The 22,570-nt window shown below is 40.0% G+C and overlaps 1 protein-coding gene across 2 annotated transcripts; it reads right to left on the bottom strand.

Annotated features, from left to right (window-relative positions):
- Nucleotides 1–178: 178 nt before the first annotated feature.
- Nucleotides 179–22,570, bottom strand: ENTPD5 (ectonucleoside triphosphate diphosphohydrolase 5). Of its 2 annotated transcripts, XM_027638088.1 has the most exons (14): nucleotides 22,309–22,421; nucleotides 19,176–19,453; nucleotides 17,839–17,918; nucleotides 15,719–15,862; nucleotides 15,265–15,340; nucleotides 13,653–13,688; nucleotides 12,684–12,772; nucleotides 9,991–10,070; nucleotides 8,431–8,492; nucleotides 6,935–7,036; nucleotides 5,960–6,100; nucleotides 5,553–5,609; nucleotides 3,962–4,077; nucleotides 179–3,775 (listed from the first exon to the last, which is right to left on the bottom strand). In XM_027638088.1, exons 2-14 carry the CDS (start codon nucleotides 19,390–19,392, stop codon nucleotides 3,689–3,691), a joined length of 1,287 nt encoding a protein of 428 aa, XP_027493889.1. In that variant the 5' UTR covers nucleotides 19,393–19,453; nucleotides 22,309–22,421; the 3' UTR covers nucleotides 179–3,688. The 2 variants fall into 2 exon arrangements, with proteins under 2 accessions (XP_027493889.1, XP_027493890.1); XM_027638089.1 differs by lacking the exon at nucleotides 13,653–13,688 and having other exon boundaries at nucleotides 22,309–22,570.

The following is a 22,570-nucleotide window of genomic DNA, read 5'->3' as shown; positions in this document are numbered from 1 at the left end:
TTAAAGCTCTGTCTATCTTTCTTTCACCCTTTTCTCTTGCTCTATTTAATAGAGCCTTTCTCTTGCTCTATTTAATAATGGTGGTTCTTGTGGAACAGGCTGGTCCTAAGGGCTCCATGAAAAAGATGCAAGACAACAATAATGTCTAGGAAAGAAAACTGCACAACAACACCTTGAATATTGTTAAAAAAGCTTTAATTACTAAAATAGACAATTCAGGATATTCTTTCTTAGGTTCCAAACACAAGCTTCTTGCATTAGACATTTGCCACTCACAAAATTAAGTAAGCACTGCCCATGACCAAGATTTACACATATGGTTGACCAGTATCAGGAATTAACATCAGAAAGAATGAAACATAAGTTTTGAACTGAAAACCATTATTTGTGCTTTTGCAGTCACTCCTGTTGGAGTTCCACTGCAGGAACTCCACTAGCAGTTCCTGTTAGTGGCTGACTAAAAGATACTAGAAAGGAAGAGATAAAAATCAGGGCTGCAAGTAGAGCTCTTCTCTTAAAAGGCTGTTTAGTCTTTAGTTTAGCTAATAAATAATCTCACTGCTCTAGGGTAAGTGTGAGGACTTGACTGGCTTCTCTAAATCCCCCCACCCACCTGTGTAGTTCAGATGTAAACAGCAGGTGCTCAATTCTGCAATTTCTTGCAAACACAAACAAAGGTTTTGTTTCTCTCATGACTGAAGGATCAGGCCCCTGACAGAGAGCAGCAGTTTTGCTTCAGTTAATGAATTCTGTCACTGATAAAAGAAAGGCCCTGAGGATTCAGATTTAATTCAACTTTGGTACTGGGCAGCAGGTGCTCCCCCCTAACATTTGTAGTACCAGAGTCTGAGGCAAAGAATGCAGAAAAGAAACTTCCTCTGCATGCTACTCTTCTAGTTTATCCTCCCTTCAGACTAACCCAAACCCTCAAGTACTCCTTCTGTCTGTGTGCTAGTGTCTGTTCAGGTGGCAGATGCAATGCTGCTTCTTCCTTATATACAACCCACCTTCCCGCCCTGTTTGAAACATAGCCTTGCTGTTTCAGCTCTTAGCCTGAGATATAGGAGGTTTGTCATAGCACTGGCTCAGAGTGAAAGGTGACTTTTGGATCATTAAATTAGCTAGTTCTCAGGGTAACACAACCTGGCCAGTAACCACTGCATCCTACTTTGTATTCTCCAAGATTACAAAAATGTTCACTGAAGACAAAATGAATGCATATGCAGTCACCTTCTTGTGCAGATCAGACCATATACTAAGTTTTGCCAAACACACGGAAAAATAAGAAATGTTTATGGTTGAGAAGAGGCCAAACTACTTTCTTCATGTTCAAACAGCAGCTCCTAGTGAGGAGGGAACAGAAGTTTGTTGTGACACTGAGGAATTTCACAACATGGGTCTCAAACAGATTCTGGTAAGGAGTACACATGTAGCATGAGCATTTCCTATTTCAAAAAGCCAGCCTGAATTTATAGCAAGGTGTCAGTGATGGGATGAGTGGCTCTATCCCCAGCCCTTGGTTTCTTGTTGCTGACTGAACTTGTTCAATCAAAAGCATGCCTTGCACCCTCATGCCATAAAACCTGAGTTAAGAGAAGGGGCAGCTTAATCAGCCACAGGCAAACTTGCACTGCTAACTAGAGGAAAAAGGCTAATCTTCACAGTAAGGCAAATTTCTGTCTCCAAACATCTTGGCAAGACCATTGAAGACATGAGTGCACTACTTCCTCCCCTTGCTGGGAATTAATCCAGCTTGCAGAGAAGGGGGTGCAAGGGCAGTCTTTGGTTTGACAGAAGCGGGAAATGTATTTTATTGCAAACAGGTAACAGCAAATGCCCAACAGAAAAGTGCTCATCACAAGAAATCAGTGGATAAAAGGTTCCCTTAGTCATGTGAGTAGTATCTCTTTCTTATGATGGGGTAAATTAATCTGTGCATTACCCATTCCATGGGGAGGAGAAGATACTAATTTTTGATGAGCAAGCTTCCAATTATTTCACAGGGTGGAAAAAGTCTCTACAGCAGTTTCTACTTGGGGCAATGCCTTGAGGTATTGGAGCAATCTTGATCATCTTTACAGCCAATTAAACAAGAAAACTAGGCTCCTACAGCCCCACTTTCTAGCCTTTCTGACAAGATGATTTAAAATATTAACCTATCATTGCATCTATGTGTTTGGTGTGAGAGAGATGGCAAGGTTCACTTTAAATTATTACTCAAATACCTTCATGCTATCCTGACAGAAGTCTTGAGCTTCCTAAACAGCTGTAACCCCTTTACTGGATGCACTGTTCTGATGGACCTGCTGTATATATTAAAAATCCAGAGCATACACCATTTTATGGGTTCAACTCCACTATCTTAAATTAAAGAGAAATTAAGTTTAAAACAATTTGAAATGGATAAGGGATAAATAAAGGATAAGAAAGCAAAGTTACTTCTGTTCTTGTTCTCCCTGTTTCTGATGCTAGTTTTGCTCTCTTTATTTTCATAATTTAACAACTGTATAAAGAACTTGTATCACTGCAGCTCTGTATTCAGAGGAGGTGCCTAAGGATAATGTAGGGAGCCAGACACCCAAAGTTTCAGATGGGAAACTGCACCTTAGCTGACAAAATGGACTGTGGTGTTCTGACAGCTCGCTGGCCCAGCAGGTGTCCCCGCGCTGTGCAATGCCCACATCCCTCGTGCTAGCACTGGACTTGACTCTTGGGTGAGCTGAGTTACCTCAAGTTTGGTGTCATGAATTAGTTCACCAAAGAACCTGAAGAGCACCAACAGCAGAGGAAAGAAGGCTGTGGGAGTGTCTTGCTGAGAGCAGAGAAACAGAACTGCTTCTCACAGCAAACTGAGCTGTCAGATCAGCCATTTCATCTGGCTCCAATTTCCTTGTGGGTGTAATGTGACAAGCATTTCTTCTGGCAGTGGAGTTTAAATAGCTGGCACTGCTGCCTCGTTGTGCCAGCTCAACTATGTGTTATGATTACATCAATTTATCAAGTCTGGTAGTCAGATGTACGGTATAACTGCACAGACTTGTAAAGGGCAGCAACAAAGGAGCACAGTCAGGCACCCGTTCTGCTTAAACAAATGCTTGGTAAGTTACTATGTTTTAGGTAACATCTCTCCCAAAACCATGGCCAAAGTGTGCTTATAGCAGGCCCTTCTTAAAAGACTGGAGTCTTCTTACCATTTATTAGCTAAGCTAATAGTGGAACACTGAGGTTGGCAGCATCCAGAGTTGTTCACTTCTCTTTGAATGACTGTTGATGGTATTTTTAATTTCTGTATTTAACATATCAAAAGCAAACTTAAGTTATGTATTTTTAAAAAAGAAGGGGGTAAGGGAAGTCACATGTCCGTAATGTGCCACCACATCCAGGTACTCTGTGCTTCTAACAAACATGCTGGTGAATGCTGGTTTTGAGCCCCTCACGTATTCTCTGTTAGCGTTTAGGCCTTTTGACTTTCAGAAGGCAGATTCTGGATCATTTATTGCAATCATAATTATAAATCATGCTGTGTCAACTCTCATTAGGCACAATGCCAATCCAGGATAAAGATCTGTCTTATATCTTTGGTCCATGTTCTGCTCTTTGACCAGTTCCAGCTGAACAACATACCGGAAGATTTGAATTTGCTTTCTCAGCCTTTCAGAAATGCTGAAGTCCACAGGACTATCACAGGTCAATAGGTCATCCCCAGAGACTGCAGCAGGTAAAAGGTAGCACCCAAAGTCCAGCTTGTCTCTATGTTGTTCACTTTCTTTGTTAACTACAGAGAAAGAAAAAGAAGTTGTTCCTGACAGTTCTGTAGATTCCTATGTTGCAAAAACGACAGCAACTACATGTTACAACCCTGGAAAGATTCAGTAGATAATTACCCAGAAAAACAAACTCATGCATGTTGATCGATACAGAAATTGGGAAGCTGGCTTAGTGATTTAACTGTTTTTCTCACCTGTAAGAGCGTGTCGTCCCTAAATCCAAAACCTTCCTTTAACAAAGCAGTGATGTAAGTGAGATCCATGCAGAGGAAAGGACTGGCTGACTTGTACCTCTCCATGTTATCACAGACTAGAGAAGGAAGAAAAAAAAAAAAGGGAATCTCAGCAAAATAAGAGCTTTTATCCACATTGTACATTTGAACTGACCTCAAGCCAAAGCCTACTAAAACAAGCCACCCTTTTCTATTAGTGGGTACATACAACATATGGTGGTACATGCTACACAACTGTTCAATAATGTTGGAGAATAAACCATACAGTATGTCCAGTTGGTCTTAACTCCATCATAAGTACATCTTTTATTACAGCAACATAATCCACACAGACTCTTAGACTCTTCTGAAGTCCAAACTGATAACTAGCAGGGCATTGGTAGGTCACTTATTTTTTCAAGAACACAGCATCACTTGTTTTCCTCATCTAGTCTTCACAGACGGCTCCAGTAATGGACCCCATCTTCTAGGATGGCAGCCTCTTTTATTTTTTCCAACCACAGATGTCCAAGGACTTAGAAGAGGCTATTGCCCAACCAACCACTCCCTCGCTGAAGCTAAGTCAAGATTCCACAGTAAGGGTGACAGTGACTGACCTACTGTTACTGTTTTATTCTAAAAGCAGCAAGAGCAGAATTAACTACCTTTTAAGAAAAGATAAGCAGCATCCTCTTACTACTGAAATGAGATAGAGAAGCACTAATTTAGAATGACAGAATTGATCTGCTGGTGCTCTAAAGCTAAATAAGTGGTTTGATGGGTTTAGTAACATCTTAGCCACGTCTTTGGAAATATGCTCTCTCACTATGCAGGGAAAAAATAACAACCAACCCACACTCAAACTTTAAAGCTTAATACCCCTACTCAAAATCATCCAAGTTTCCAGGGAGACTAACTGAAAAATCATTAGAATTTAGGTCCTATTTTAGAAAAAGTAAGTCCTGAGCTATGTAATCAAGCATCTTCTAGTGAAAAATACGGTCTAGTAATCCTCATGAAAGTGATCACAGTACAGAGGTAACTTGCTCTTAGCCATCAGTAGCATGGCAAGGTGGGAGCTCTTTATTCTCAGGAGGTACAAAATATAACAAGGATTCAGGAAGAAAGTCACAGGAAGGCAAAGGAATGCAGATGAGGCTGTCAGACTTAAACAACCTCTACTCTCTCCCTCCATTCTGTTAGAGATTAAAAACGATTTAAGGTGACAGACTTCTGGAAGTCAGCGCTCTCTTAAACTCAGAGTTGCAGATTGACAGAAGGAGCTCTTGATACAGCAAATTCACTTTCTTTTGTACTGACATCTATGAGTTACTACCTTCCTCTCTGAAAAGAGCTGCAAAAGCCACCAACACTTTTCCCCCTCACTGTATTCTTTTCTGCATCAGTTAGAGGTATTAACTAATACAAATAACATGACACAGGTGTAAGTTAAAGGTTAAATAAACTTCCTTTTTTTTCCCTTTTAAATCAAACTCATATTATGTACTGCCTATAGAATCGTATTTTTGTTATTTTTTGTCCACACCAGTTTCCCAGCTCTTATGACAATTACCTTCTTTGGCTTTTCTTTCAAAATCTCTCACTTCCAAAACACCTCCCTGTTCATAATCTGAAAAAGAAGAGGTGAGAAAACATTGTCATAGACGTGAGAGCATTTGAGTTGTATATCTAAGCTGACTCTAGAGTGCAACTCAGCAATGCTGTGCCAGGAGTGATATCTGTTAGGAACAGAAAACAGAGTTGCAAGTATAACTGGAGCTTGGAGCATATGCTTCATCTGCTGAACTCTGAACATCAAACTGCACTGACAGACAGACATCATTCCCTGAAGGTATTTTCTGTATTTCCTCTTCTTCAATATCACTCCCTTTCTCTGCCCCCCATGGTTCCTGCCTCCAGGATTCCTTTGTCTACCTTCTGGCTGACATGCTCAAATGCAGTAGATTATCCCAAATTTACCGATTAGGTTGGTGTCAGCCGCTCGATCATAGTAATAGGAGAAAGCATAGAAGGAACTTCCACGAATCTCATCTGGTTGGTGAAGTTTCCCCTTGACAAACTTGAGTACTTCCAAATAACAAGGCTTGAATCCTGTTTCTCCTGTCAGGAAAACCACAGATGGGGTGAGCCAAGAGCACGTGCAGGACATGGAAGAATTAGTAGCAATAGGATGAAAAAGAATCAGAGATTAAAGCATGAGAAGAGGTACGAAGAGCTTAGATATCCCTTCTGTAATCCAGCATGGCATCTGCAGGTGGGCAAAGACTCTAAAACACCATCATCAAGTGGAATTGGTTAGAGCAGATCACGGCTATGTCTGAAAGGTGCACTGCACAAACTACTTCCACATCAGGCAGAACTCCCATTGATAGGTTCTGTGGTCAGCAGAATCTCATCTTCACTTGCTACCACCTTTTAGATAAAACCTTTCTTTCCCTCTCCATCACACTGCAATTTTATCAACCCACTTCACACACCAAATCTGCAACTTGGTTCTCATGTTTCACAGTCTGTTCAAGTCACTGATGGTAGCAGCCTCACCCTCTGTATGCAGCATTAGGGACTTATTGTTAGGGATTCTTAAGAAATAGTTCCCACAAGTGAGATTAACTGGTAGGCCAAAATGTTCGTACCCTAACACAGACAGAGTTTTTGCACTTTGCTCAAAGCTTCAGAAAAACCTCTCTTACTTGCACAAGTAATTTTCAACATTTCCTGTAAAGGTAGCATTTGTATAAGAGATCACAGAGGACAGAGAGTACAGATCAGCTATTCTTAAAGCTTCAAATTTTAATTCGGCTTTCTCAAAAGCCCACCTCTATGACTGGACAGGTATCCTTCATATCCCAAGGTAACTGATGGAATATTTGACAAGAAAAAACTCAGATTCTAGAGATAAGACTTTTGTACAAGAAACAAGTCTCCTTAGTTTACCTTCCTTGTTGCCACCATACCGGTATTTCACTCCCCCAAAGTGCCACTCTGCCTCCAGCTGCTTTGGCAAACAAGAACTGCGGAACATTTGTCCATCCACAACTGAAATGAGAGCAGAAAGGAGAGCCAGAAAGTACAGAATTTAACACACCTATTGATCAATACGCAAAACCAGGTAAGGATGAAAGACCTTCATTATGGTCTTTCAAAAGTACAAAATTCTGAATTGATGGATGCAGCACTAACTGATTATGAATTAAGGACCAGTCTCAAGTCTGGAAAAGTTGTGTCCATTTTGTCCTGCAATATGCAGAGCAGCTGGGCTTGTCACTAAGAAGTGACAAATGTATAAGATAAATGGTATAAGGATATCTGGATAATGGCTATTCACAACAAAATACAAGAAATGACAGGTAAAAAATTAAACACACAGATACCCAAACCCTAATGAACAGCAGACAACCAAGACAAACAAAGCAACTGATAAAAACACCTAAGACAGCAATCGATGGCCACTCCAGGATCCACTGAATGTACCTTTGAAAGGTTCAATCAGAAATACTGTAAGTGGTAAGAAAAAAACATGATTATTGCAGCCCACACAGGTCTCAGAAAAAGCAAACTTCTTAGAGAACGGTTGAGTGGGACTGCAAAAGTTACTGTGGAAGGCTTAGGGAAATGCTCAAAGGCAGAGAAAGGGGGGAAATGAAAGGATCAAGGAAATGCAACCATGGCAAACCAGAGCGGACTATAAAAGAAGATAGTCACAAGTAAGCAGGCAGCTGGTCAGTGTGCTTTTTTGTCTGAGCCTTGTGACCAACCACTGTAGTCTACCCTATCTTCTTCTACCCCATTCCCAACTATTTTTTGAGTACATTCAAGTAATTAACACAAGTCCATCTAGCTGGCAAGTAAGAATCCAGAAGGTGGAAAAATCCCAGGTCCTGGCCAGAGACTGGACAAAAGGCCCAACCTCTGGGTCAGAGACTGGAAAGACTCAGGAATGTGAGTACGCATTCAGGATAGTGAGCGAGAGTGTGACATGCTTGTGGACTTTGAGCTGGACTAGTCTGTGCACGCAACAAGGCTGGCAGAACACTGCAGACCAGGCAGATACCGAAGAGACCTATGAAGTGGATTTGTCCTAAGCAGCTATCCTTAGGAAAAAGATCTATTCTTGCTGTGGATGCTTCTGTGGATGCTTGTAAAGCTGTGTGTTCATGGCTGGCCATGTCTATATGGTGTTTGTATGTTCCCATATGTGCATTTCTGGAATTTACACTCAGTCTCACTGCTGGCTGAACTTTAAAATAGGGAAAAGAAGCTGTCTCACAAGACAACTCCTTAACAAGTGATAGCCTGTTTTCAGACAGATCTATACCATCAAAAACATAGAAAAGCACAAGGTACAGAAGTGAAGACACAGGAAATGGGCTGCTGACACAAGACTCAGTCATCTCTTCAAAAATCTTGGATGTTTTATCATATGAACATACCTTCCATATTCAAAGCTCCAAGTATTGCCAATCTGGCAGCTTTGAGTCCAAACCCCAAATAACTGTGAACAACAAAGACACACACTATATTAATTCTTGCACATCTGGTATGCTTTACCTATACCCTCTTCCTAAGTCCTGGAACACCCAAACCAAATTTCCTTCCTCTTCTTCCCACAAGGCTCCCCTCTCTAAAACAGAGAGTTCCCTTTGCTGGAACAATCCCAAGAGTGACACAAGCCCAAGAACTACAAAGAGATGTAAAATGGGTAAATCTAAAAGTGCAGAAAGTGCTTAGAGCTGATGTGACATTTATACAAGATGATCATGAAAAGCAAAAATGCACCATCTTAAAAATCAGGGAGGAAGAAGGGTATGTGCCGAGTGCATGGGGAATAGGATGGCCATTCTCATGTAACACACATAAGAAAGACTATGTGCTCTTAGGGCAGACCTGCAGAACCTCCCACTAAATGGGAGCTGTGGCTTTGTGTGAAATTCACCAGTTTGACTCCACTGATATCTACTACACTTATCATCCTTGTAAGCTAGGGTGTGAACAATGTTTATGAGAATGCCATTACACATTCCAGCAACACAACTACACTAAAATCCTGTTGACCTTTTGTTCTCACCTCTGTGTTTCGCTATTTATCCCTTTTGTCATGTCAATATAAATGTTTACAGAATAATCAGAATTAAACTATCCTCCAGCTTCCTCCATTTTTAGGAGATGATTTTCAATCCCAACTAGTTTAAGTGATTTAATGGACTGTATCAATGGATACACCAATCAAATGTACAGAGCAGGAGAGGAGGACTTCCAGACCAGCTTTGCTGTCAGGTAAGCATACTCTCTAATTGACTGAGATGATAATGTTCACTCCACTAGTAACAGGCTGAGACCAACTCTGTTATACATGGTCAAGTTCTCATTGGACTGTAAGTCATGCAGGTAAACTCTCTGGATTTCACTGCAGAAATCCCAGAAACTTGTCAGCTTAACGTAGTAGGCACAATTATATTATTCCAGGCCAAGTATCCGCTCCATTAGGTTCAAGAATCTGTTTAGCTCAATGGCCTGTAGCAGCTGCCTGTGAGTGTCTTTGATTTACATCAGCCTAGGTTTTACTTTTTGTCTAGTTGCTGATGTGCCATTTTGAACTAAGAAGGAAAAAGTGTCAGGAAGGTCTTCTTTCCAAATCTCTGATTATCTTTTGTTCTGACTACTGGTATATCTACCTTTCTACCTGTTCCAGAATATTTGGCTTGAATCCAGTAATAAGAATTCTTCTCCTTAAATATACTGACTCATAATGCTTCCTCTTCATTTGACAAACTGCCTAGTATTCCCTTGCAGTGACATTAACCATGATCCTGGAACATTTCCAGCCAACTAACGTCACGTTCAACTTCAACTAATGTTTCAAGCAGATAACTAGTAAAAAAGATCACAGTCTCAGCTGCTGGTACCAGGATGATATGGCCATTTGTAGTTAGCTCAGGGGCTGCAGAAAGACTGATTTCATCAGTGGAGACAGCAGTCTTTTTGCTCCTCACCTGTGGGTATAGAGCTTGTAGGTGCTATTAAACATTTCAAATGAGGTAAGAAAATCCCCAGGGGTTTCCTTCAAAGTTTCCTAAAAGAAAAAGAAAAAAAAAATTTAGTTTATATTATGCAACAAAGAATAACCAACTTTGATGTAATTTCATAGATATACCCATAGGGTTTACTGCACACTCATCTGATCTGCTTTGAAAACAAAGAATATTTTCCAATGGTGTCCACTGTCGTGATATATTCAGCTTTTAACACTGAGTTTATTTATATGCATCTTTGTGTTACTTCAACGTATAACAGGGAAGTACAACAGACCAGAATGAAAACACTTTCTAATTCAAGATACCTGAATTTTTCCAGGGTACTCACATGCTAGTCTGCATGTACAGAGTCCCCATCAAAATCAGCTACACTATAAGTGCTATGAACTTTTGCTAGTCAGACTAGGCACCTAAAGTGAGGGACTCAGAAGAATTAAAATGCAAAGTATAGGCCCATTTTCACCATGTCAAATGTCTTGCCGATACTTAAGGAAACACTGTGACTACTCCCACTCTTAGGGCTGCTTTACCTCCTGGTTTAAATGCTTTAATCTAAATTAACCTCTTGTCTCACCACCTCCAGTTTTCCTCCTTTCACAGTCTTCCTTTCATATGCACCTCCTTACCACTGGTACTCTACCCTTTCTTCTTTCTAGACTAACTCTCACTCTAGTAGATCTGAACCAGTCTCATACTCAATTACTGCTTCTTTGTTTCCAGTCCCTGAGATCTCAGTCTCAGTTTCTGTCTTTCCTCTCCTCATGGGCCCATTCTCCCATTCCTTCTTGGCCCTGTACACTCAATGAGATACTCTTACTCTGGGCCGAGCAGCAGAATCTCAGTGAGAACTGAAGCTGCATAGTCTGTAGCTACCAGTCAAGTAAGGAGATCCAGAGGTGGGTTATGTTTGCTGTAATTGTAGAGTCCTAGACAGAAGCCTGCTTGAAGCAGGAATTTGGCAGTATTCAGCTTGAGCTTCTCTGGAACAAACAGAAATCAAAATTTGTTTTGGGCCTAAGGTTGATCATCACTGAAATGACAGTCACATCCTTGGCCCCGCACATACAGACTGCCATATTTTTTGTTCCTAAACCTTACATTAAAAAAACTTTTAAAAAGCAGAGATCCAGGAAAAAAAAAATTGTTTTCTCCAAACTATCATCTTTTTTCATGCCTTACTTTTGCAAAAATGAGGCAGACACCAGACAGAAAATTTCATAATTATTATGATTGGTTTTCACTTGCTTTGGCAATAATAACCATGAAAAGCATAACATTAGCTTAAAATCAGCTCCATGCAGTTGTCATTATATGTTCTCTATTTGCATGTAATTTATATTTCATTAATTAATCTCTTACAGTATTTTGTTCAAAACTAAAAAAAGAGTAAACATGTGACTGCCTCAGATTGCAGGAAGGAAAAAATCTCCTCTGTAAATCAAAGGGAACATCACTAATTCTGTCAGATGGGAAAAACTCCCAAAAACATACTGAGCTATGTATCTGCTTTTTTATATGAACTTGACAACACAGGCGAGAAGCAGACACAGCATACAAACAGGAGACATGAACCTTGATTCCACACTGCCCTACAAATTCACACCATTGGTCCTGGTCAGCACCAAACACTCGAGGCCTTTTCCCGCAAGGCTCTAAGAAGCCATTTTAATCCTGAGCTGCAGTTCCCCCTATTTCACACTTCTATTTATTCTCCAGAACCCCGACATGCAACACCCTTTCCTGTTGGTCCAGTGCCCACTTTAGCAGGTGTTATCAACACAAAACAGAGGACAAGCCCAGAGTACTTGAGGCTTTGCTGAACAGGATAAGGTTGCATGTCATGTTTCAACATAACACACCATTGCAAAATTAAAATATCCTCATGTAAAAGCCATGTGTTTTGTGGTCATCAAACACTCTTTGAGAATCTCAAGTTTTTATAGAAAACAAAGGACTCCTTCAGAAAGAGTGACACAAACAACATCACGGTATGAAGCTACAAAATGCTATAGGGCCTTTCCAATATCATGTAATTTTCTCATGCAAACTGCAGACTAGGGTCCCAGTTCAAAGTGTTTCTAAAGAGCTACAGAACTACTGAGAAATCCAGGAGAGATGGACTGAGGGACAGAGCAGGAAATTCTCAAAAGAAATTAGAAGAAATTGGCAAGAAAACAGAGAACTGACTGAGCTATTGTTAAAGACGTTTGTGCTATATGACATTAACCCCCTGAAAAATTCAATGAGGATTTGTTATCAGACTGGAATGGAAACAGAAAGATAGATCAGATCCCACATTTCTTGTAATATTCAAGAATACTTCCTATAAATGTTCCACATTTGTGCAATACACAGCAATATCTACATTAAGAGGCTTTCCCAGGCTGGGTCTAGAAAACAAAAGCTGTTTCTTTTTGGGTTTACTAATTTGCTTTTTTTCTTTTCATTTTCGCATTATCCAGGCTACTTTTTTGGCAAGTGCCTATCAGCCAACTGCTGATCTCAAAGGGAACAGAAATACAGATGTTGCATAAGCCACAGATGTTCTGCTTGTGCCAGTGCTGACAAAGTGGTATCAGAGAGCACAGCAGTGCTCAGGTCTCTCCGCTGGCCTTGCAGTCCCAACCAGCATAGTTTTAACCACTTCTCACCTCAAAACGTGGTAGGAATGTGATTTGGGTTGAGGCTCCTCCCAAGTCCAAAGTCCCAACAGTTTGCTGGTTCTGGCCAGACAGCTGCCCTGCAAACAACACCATGCTCAGAACAGCCCCAAGCGCACAAATGCTAAAATGTGGATACTGTGTCTATGTTCAGGCAGCCACCAAGTGATTACAGTAACACAGTAACACAGCAACACAGGAGGGCTGAGCGGGCCCTCAAAGAAAAAACCTCACACAGAAAAGATCGGCAAATAGAAGGTATCACAGAAAGATTTCACAGACTTTTTTCCTTGCTTCAAATCTCACTTCCAAAGATACAAAAGCAGATAAATCTCTAGGTGTCAAGCAAAAGCTGAAAGAGACAAAGTATCCCCTGTAGAAAACTGTCAGGGAGAGTATATAAATTCTGTAACCACGATATGTATATAGCTGGTCAAAAGTGGTAGGAGAGGAAGGGTAGTAAGAACAGAACCAGCTACTATAATTTCTATTCACACAGAGTAGCATTTTTGTTTGCTCATATATCTACTAGAGTACTGATTTTCTTTCCACTAGATTGCATTCTCAGAAGTTCTCAAAGCCAGGAGTGCTAAAGCACGATCCCCTTGCCACACCATTGTAGTTGCATAGTTCACACTGGGATGAAGAGGACTGCAAGACCTTGTTTCCCACCTTCTAACACACTAACAGTACCACTCCTCAGTTACGTATATTAGAGAAAGCAGCTTGCCAGTGGCTCCCAGACCTGAGTAAATCTCAGCACCTTCTGGATTAAGATGCCTCCTTCTTACTATAGACTCTGGAACATGGTCTGTCCAAGACAATCCAGTGCTTTAGCATGGTGCCACAGTGGGGAGGAAAAGCAGGACATGGCAACCCAGGCAGAGGAACTTAGGGTGATCACCTCTGCAGAAGTGACTCAAGTTCATATTTAGAGAGTAGTTATACAGAATTAACTACCTGTCAAAAAGTTCACAGTGATCCAGGCTAAAATTCCTGCAAAGAGTGAAAAAAAAAGAAAAAAAGTCACCACTGAATACTCCCACAAGCTCCTGCCCACTGCTACCAGCTCTCCATGTTATTTATTTACCTGGAAATCATTACTAACTTAACCTAACTGCCCCAGACTTCAGAGATAATTCAAACTTATAATTAAATGATACGACACATTATTGATTCACAAAAGTCTCATAAGCTGGAATAGGTAGGACTTTGTAATATCCACGCAACTGCAGCATGCATAAATCATATCTATTATCCAAACAACATACAAAGAAGTAATGAGCTGCCATAATAAACAAGTTTCCTTGGGCCCTTCCCCCCCCCCCAGTATTTCAATTCCTAATATGAAAACTGCATTCACACCACTCTGTGTTTTTATCTTGTGGTTTCTATAATTACACTACAGACAGAGCAGCAACCAGTAAAACAGAAACAGCTCCTTTAACTCCAGTGGCTTGCTTGACACTGGCATGATTCTCACCCAAACACATGCAAACATGTGACAGTAGAAGAGGTGGGAATTTTAAATAAACTTGGCAGGCTACTCTGTGCTCTATTATGCCTCATTGGTCCTGCACCCTGTCAATACAGCACTTCCCCCTACTGTACAATTCACCCATTAATCCTAATGACAAACTATGCATTGCACTGTACTTATAAAATACTTGCAGAGTTTATGTTACTTCTCCTTTCCTCTTGGCCCATCTTTAAACTTCTTCCATTTATTAATTGTTTAAGTACTGTGATAATTCTTCTTCCTTTCCTTCAACACCTTCCAATTGGCAATTTATCTGCCCTAAAGAAGTGTTCTGAACTGAACATAACATGACAGATGGCTCTTTGCAACAGACATCCATACAGATGATTCTTTACCTGCCTGTTCTCCAGTGTCTGGATATGTAGTCAAAATGTTACAGTGGTCTGTTCTGCATGGCAAAATCATTGCTCACTCCAAACCTACAATGTATTTCACCTTTTCTTGTATTTTACATTACTTCCTTGCTACTTTACTAGCTGCACTTTTCCCAACAGAATATTTTTTAACTTATTATTTTATTATTATCTATTTTTTAACACTTGTCAATTATCCTTCATTCTCCTCAAATATTCACAATCCTTCCAATTTTAACTTGAAAATTGATGAGTTAATCTTAATAAGTTATTTTTAATGCTGATACTGCAGAATTTACAAGGCACTTTCCATAAGCATCCTAGCTTGCTATATATTGTCATGTAGCCTTTCACAGGTGAGTACCATCTTTTTTCCATCAGTTCTCAAGAGCAGGCTTCAGCTGGTTAGCCTGCATTAGCCTGTATGCTTATTGCTGAGACGAGGTTTTGCTCTGAATCCTCTGGAATCATTGCACGTATTTTCATTTGTAGCCTAACAGGTGACCAAGTAATCACCTCCTAGGAAAAGCAGGATTGCATTACTTCAAACAGGGCTAGAAACCTTTTATTTTTCCCCCCTTAATTTAGTGACCATTTCTCTTTCCCTCTAACATTTATAAGATATCTCTCTTTCTCCCATTTCTCTTTGCTTTCACTTTTTACCTCTTCAAAAACATACCTTCATGAGACCCATCCATAATGCCAACACTGTCCTCCGGAACAAGAAATGGTGATTCTTCAAAGACTTCTTTCACCTGAGACAAGAAATTATGATTAGATTCCTTGGTCTTAAGAGTCTTTTTCTGCTCTGAGGGTGACAAAGAAAGTTTTCTTTTACACAGCAGTAGAAAATAAGACAAGTGTGTGGAGAAGACAATATTCTTCCTCTTTCAAGTGCCAGGAAAGAATGAAAAAAGTATCATAGGTCTCTCTCCATGCCTTCCATCCACATCAAGACAGAGGCTTTCAGGACCATACAAGACATTCTGTGAGTTTTGTGCTATCATGGGATTACAGTCTCTCTCCACAGATGAAATTCTCTTATGCTAAATAGAATGGATAACTGACTGAAAAAATGATGAAATTATAAAACAAGGAGACCAATAGTAGTGCAACCAAAAGATCTTAGGTACCTCTAAAAGCAGAGCCTGAGCTTTTTCCTCTGACAACAAGCGAAGTCCAGCTGTAGCTTTTAACACTACTGGGGTCTTCTTCCAGAGATGAGGTGGCACAGCTTCTATGGCCATGTCCAGCAACTTTTTGACAGTTTCAGCACCCTAAAAGGAAAAAGATGTTTTTCTTATGGTTTCCTCCTGCAGGCCATCAGAGAATAGGACTCCTCAGTACTAGTGAAAACAGTTTTCAGTAACAGAAGATAACTCACCCACACCCAAGACAAGTATAAAAACATAAACAGACATCTCTTTACAACCTTAAATAGAATGTCTGCATTGGAAGGAAAGGTGTATTCAGAAATGTATTTCAGGGAAGAGAAATATTATCTGTGGAAGGTACATTTCAGAAAGAATGGAGGGAGATGAGGGAAACAATTACCAGACAAATCTAAATATCTTGCAGTATGATGAAACTAAATGGTGCAATTACTGACTGAGGCTACCAAAGCCAGAGGAAACATCTGTAGATTTCACTAAATGCAATATAAGAATTCCAAGTGTATACAGCAAATATTGTAATTAAAATGCCAGCTGTAGAATGGTTACCACACACAGGCATCACTGTTGGCACTCAACTATTTACACTGCTCTAACAATTACAGTTTGGCTTTAGTGATAAACATTCTCCTGTGAAACATCTAGAAACGTCTTTTTGAGCAAGTTCCTCTCCTACCAAACAAACAAGATTCAGTGAAATCATAGGCATTCTCATCAAAGTTTTAAAAAAATCCAAAAGCCATTCACTCTTCCATAAAGCTTCACACTCAAATTCCTGTAGCATGGAATGTAACTGATCAAAATGAGAAACCTGAAACCCTCACTATGCTAGCCCTCAGCTCCAAGGCTGCCAAAGCACACAAGGTAGTGTATCTCAACTATCATTTCTCTGGCATCTCCTTTAGCTTGTGAAAGAGCTTTTTGTCAGCCCAGGGGGTCTGGAAAATGGCAGCTTACTTCAGAACCGTCTCTGCGCACCACAACAACAGGTTTATTTTAGCTCTCTCTTCTCTGTTGCTCATTTCTGACTCCTAATCCAATAGAGTGGCATGGAATGAGTGTACTGCGCATGAATTCACAACCACCCACATTTGAAAATAAAAAGGATGCACTTAACTTCAATTTCTTATTAAAATTATACATTTATATGTTAATTAATAGATCTGATTGTGGAAGATGTATCTGTCCAACTGTGCTTTGAAAAACTCTGTATATAAACAAAACGGCAAAGGTCCCGAGGCAGTAGGAGAGAGTTACTCTGCCTGTACATAAGTCATTATTCAGCTGAAACTGTAATAAAATATTTGAATTGAGCATGACTGAAGTGAGTCCTACATATCCCTGAGCACTGACTTACAAGCCATGGTTCCAAAGAGAACAGCAAAGAATCAAAACGAACGGTCTGATGGAAGTCTGTTGATAAGGCCTGACTTAATCTAAGCGCATCTTTATTCTTCACCGTAACTTACTCACAAAAACTAACTTTTGCAGATCAGACTTCACACACAAAAATAAAATTAAACATTTTTAGAAGTCAGGGAAACGAACCATCTTTGCTTGTCAGCATAAAATGACTAAAAAGAAAACACTTGCAGTATTAACCCCTTACTTTTAAACTAACCAAATCCAAGAAAATATCCCCATTTTGAACTGTGACCAAAACTGAAATTTTCAACCAAAAAGAAAAACAGAAAATTATCCATAAATGAGACAGAGTATGTATTGACTCATATTTGAGGTTGCTATAGGGGAAACAAACACTGAACATGGATGCTGCTAGAGCCAAAAATCCCTTTGTCTTTGAAATTCTAAAAGGCATTTGGTCTAGTTATATGTAACATTTAAGCAATTATTAAGCCACTGTTCCACTGATGAAATATGTAAAACATCAGCTCCTATTTCACTGTGTAGAAATTAACTCACAAAAGTAGAGGAACAGGTTTAGAGAGCCAGCAGTAGAACTTTTATATTTCTTCTTGACTCTTTGCAATTACAATCAGTAATACTTAAACTGCTTGGTAGAATCTAAGTGTTATCATCAGAAGCAAGATTAACTCCCAGGGAAGGAAAAACAGCCTTACCTTTTCAGGCTGATCAGCATATGCAGACAGACCTGGCTTCACAGACTCAAAGATTTCCCCTTCCAGCTCTGGAAGGTTTTCTGCACAGATGAAACATTACATGATACAGTCAACAACTCAAATCTTTTTCTTTAGTTTCAAAAAGGTTGCCCACAACTCCTGTAAGGAGACTAACCTTGATTTCTCCTTGCAAACAATACTATTCTCCTCCTAAAATAAGCCCTGTTCCTTCACTTCAGGAGTATATTTAGCAGAATGTTGCCCTTGAATCCTTCAAGTTCACAAACAATTTATTAATCACATGTTGTTACAATCAGAAGTATGTTCATTTAGCATTTGTGAACTACAGTGACTTACAGCAATGTAGCATAACTGTTGTCTACTCTTAATAAAATTTCTTTCCTTTTCTGTCCCCAAGCTAATTGTGAAATACTAGTGCATATTAAGACACACACAATCAACTCCCAATTATCCTTAGGTGACTCATCCAACTCAAACACAGAACAGAGCTGACTGGGCTCAAGCACTTGACTACAAAGCTAAACAAGTGTGACCACTGCTCCCAGAGCAACTCGGGTATAGGAGCTATCCCTGAGTATTGCATATTACAAACTAGACTGAGTCCATCATATGTTGCATCAGTCCTTCCAAACTATGGATGAAATCATGTGAAGACACGTAGGTATTATGCATGGCCCTGAAGGCCTTATTAGCTTAGTCCCAGCAACCAGCCTTCAACCACTGCAACTGTGCTGGCCCACTGTACCCAAGCTAATTCACCAGTCTGAATCCTGTTGCATGTGCAGCCAGCTCGGGCACCTCTGCACCATGTCAGCAGCAGATATACTGGAATGTGGTGTACCTGAACACAGGAATTCTCCTGGAAATGGCTCAGACCTTCAGAACCTATAACTCTTTAATTTACTGATTTTTATTTGCTACAAAATGTGACATAAACATATGCAGAATTTAAATATATCTTGATATAATTTAAGGTAGCGTGCAATTTGACAAAAACAGTATAAGCATATTTTCATCTCAGTGAAATATTCCTTTAAACAGCTGTATAGATGAAAATGTTCAAAAATTCAGAACTCTCTAGTATATCCAGAATTAAGTGTCTGAGTTTCAAAATACCTACAAAAAAGATATTTACACAGCAAAACACTGCCACAAAAGGACAATAAACATCTGCAGAAGGACCACTTGAACGACAAACTGCAGAAATCTTCAGCTGACCCCAAATGCTGTGTTCGGAAAAAAACCTCAAAACTGTTTTGAAAAGCTGGAACCTAAGTCAACATACTCCAAGTACACAGACTGACACAGGGTCTTACCTGGGCTCTTCTGCACAAAGGTGTAAATATGAATACGTGTTCCAGTGCTTCCTGCATCAAACATGATGCCATAAAAAGTGTTTGCTTCGACATTTATAGGGCAGACATTAGGTGGAAAAAAATCCTGAAACCACATCGCCCTGTTTGAATGTGAAAGAACAAAGGACGAAGAGGAAAATGCCAATGCTATAAGGATGGCAAGTCTGGAAGATGCCATCTTGCCAGGACTCCTTAAAGCAGTCAAGCATGTATCAGCAATCACAGAGCTGCAGCAGGTCCTGTAAAGAAAAAAAAACAGCAGGAATGGAAATTACCAAGAGCTCTCTCCTTTAAAAGTCAGTAAAAAAATAAAATAAATAAATCAGTCTGTGCACATATATTCTGCCTTTTAGCTGTTTTTCAACACTTCATCCTAAAAGATGCATTTTACTGCACTTATTGCTACAACCACATCTAAGTGATGAAGTTTCTTTCCAGTATTTCTGGTTTTGACTTAATTTAGACAATTATCTTCTCTTATTTTTCTTGCAGTTTCTCAACATTTAGAGTCCCCAAGACCTCCACAAAGCCCAGATTTTATCTGAAAAGAAGCATCACTAAAAGGGAACTGTGGGTAGAACCACTTTACCCTAACATTTACACATTTGAGATGCTGTGGCAGAACACAAGCGTTATTCAGTCACAAACAAAGAGAATTTCATCTTGGGCTAAAAACAGCTGCTGGGAGAGATTAGCACACAGAGAGAATGAAGGCATATCCTTCCAGCAGCATCCCTATCTCCAAGAAAAGCCTGTGCTTCACAAGAGGGACTGAACTGTAAAGTGCACCTGGGCTGTGCCTCTCAGTGGTTTTTATATTTTTCCTTCTTTGTTCTGCTTTTTATTTTCAGAACTAAAAAAAAAAAAAAAACAGCAAAACCCCCATACACTCTTATACCTGGAGCAGTTGCCCCAAACACTCAGGCTGCTTACACAGCTTCTCACAACGGTTTCAATAAGCCAAAGCCCAAAGCTGTGTGACACAGCATTGGATATCAAGATACAATTACATCTCCCCTTAACATATACCTCTTTGCATGTATTTTTCCTAAGAAATGCTAATAAAAGAAAGACATGGGCACAGAAATTATAGGATGCCCAGGTAAAAAGAAAGAAAATATATAGGTATCTTTGTTATTTTAACAGCAGAAAAGAGCATGTGGCCAGATGTCCCACCATATGCAGTATTGCTTGCACCAACCTACACAGAGCACTTGCCATACAGAGGGTGCAAACAGCTCCTCATCACTTTCCACACACTTGGTAACACATGCATCCACCCACAGCATAGAATATTCTACTTTATATGGTTGTTCATCTGCTCTGCCCAAGACCTTTGTCCACCTCTTGCTCTTACACTTGCCTTTAAGCAATCTGCTCAGCCCCACCATGTTCATTCTCTTGAAATCTTTATTTGCTGCCTCTGTCCTAGTTATTCATTCCTAAACCTTGACCTGTCTCCTTTCCTTTCTATGTGAGCCTGCCATAGCCTCTATTTCCACACACCTTTCTCCCACACCCAAAGAGCTTGCTTATACTCCACTACCTTTTATCTCAGATTAAGCCTGTGTAAGACTTTTATTATTTCCATTCTTCACCTTTGTCCCCAGTTACAGCAAAGTGAGATTAACTTTTACCCCTTCTCAGCCAAAAAAGTCATATTGGGTCACTCCTTGGGTATCTCTCTAACTCACTCCAGTGATCAGCTATCTCTATGGCCGACAAAATGCACAGCCCCCTGCAGATGAGTAACCTCACCTGTCATCTGTGACCCTTATTTTTATCCTTCTGTTCCAAGTAAATGCAGAGAGATGTGAGCAGAAGCACAAGCTCTTGATCCTCTCTGCCTCACAAGCACACTCTCAGAAGAGGAAGAATTGACCACAACCCCACAAACACACAACAGCCCTGGCCAGTCTCTGACAGATCAACGCCAACTGTAGTAATTTCTACACCACTCACATTTTATGTGGAAAGGAGTAAAAACTTACTTTTGTGACAAATTAAAAATCCCGAAGAGAGTTCATGAGAAGTGCTAAGAAGTTTGGCAGTTTCATAGCTATGGATTTGTACTATGGTGCAGCTGGCATTATCCACATTTGCTTCATCACAGCAAGGAGGGCTACTGAAAATCTAAGTAGCTGTGCTGTTTTAGCAGAACATAAGCTTCATTAGTGAGTGCCACGTTCCAGCAGGTTGGAAGAGGCGTTGTTATTCTCATGCAATGTAAGGATTTTGCTTACTGAACTATCACAAATACAACCCAAGCACCTGCCCTAAGAACAAACTCCAGAGTCCTATTACAAGCGGCACACGTGACACTTACATAAGCCTCAGAATCTCCAATGATCCGAAAATATCTGAGCAACTGCCATCATTAACTCGTACTTTTCTTGCCAAATCTATGAAACACTTCCTCACTAAGCTTCCCTTCTCTATCCCTTCTCAGACATGCACCACCATTTCACACTTTCAGATTTCCACTTTTTCCCTTTTATCCTTTCCACCTTTATACTTCCAAGGACAAAAAAGCCCCCAAACCAACAAGCCCACAACAAACCACATTGGGATTTTATTTTTCTTCTCCCTGATTAAAAATGAAAGAAGCACTCTGAGCCTCTTCAATGAGTGGTAAAGTCCATTTAACTAAGTGCACTAGCAAAACAACGTCCAAAAGAAGCATGAAAATAGATGAGGCAAGTAAGAAATTAGCAACAAGAGAGAAACATCTCGCAAAACAGAAGTGGCAATGAAAAAGGAATTTGGAAATAGACATTCACAAGAAAGAACGGAAGAAGAAGTTTAGGGTAAACATAGACAAGAGATTAATTACTGAGAGGGAAAAATATTTTCAAGCCAGTTCCTCTCAGACAACTTGAAGTCCTAGTTGCTATCAGAATACAACAGAAGGGAGAAAATGAACAATAAAGAGAACGGAGAAAACAGAGTAATGGTAATGTGAGCACAAGTTCATTAATGTAATCAAGCAGTACAGCAAGGTAAAACATACAGATCCCCATCAGTTGGCTCAGTTACTGTCTTTCAAAATGAGCAGTAATAATTAGCATTGATCATGAACACATTAGGCACACACCTGAAGCAGGATGGAAGCAACGGCTATTCCACTCCAGAGATTCCTAAGGAAAACCACTTCGGGGCACCACAACAAGAGACACCGCACCTGCACTTCTTCACCTTCACTTCCAGCTAGTAGGAATGGACTACGTATCAGACAAATTATAAGGTCATGGAGGTACATAAAATATCAGTCGAGTTGCTTTATTCAAATTTGATTTTCTCATTGCTCAATACAAGGAGTGAAACGTGTTCATATAATTACAGAGGATGAATTTCAA

The sequence above is a fragment of the Corapipo altera genome, unplaced genomic scaffold, assembly GCF_003945725.1.
Source record: "Corapipo altera isolate COAL_440 unplaced genomic scaffold, ASM394572v1 23, whole genome shotgun sequence".
Classification (NCBI taxonomy): Eukaryota; Metazoa; Chordata; class Aves; order Passeriformes; family Pipridae; genus Corapipo; species Corapipo altera.
Note: the sequence above shows the minus strand (reverse complement) of the source record. Positions and strands in the feature narration are given on the sequence as shown.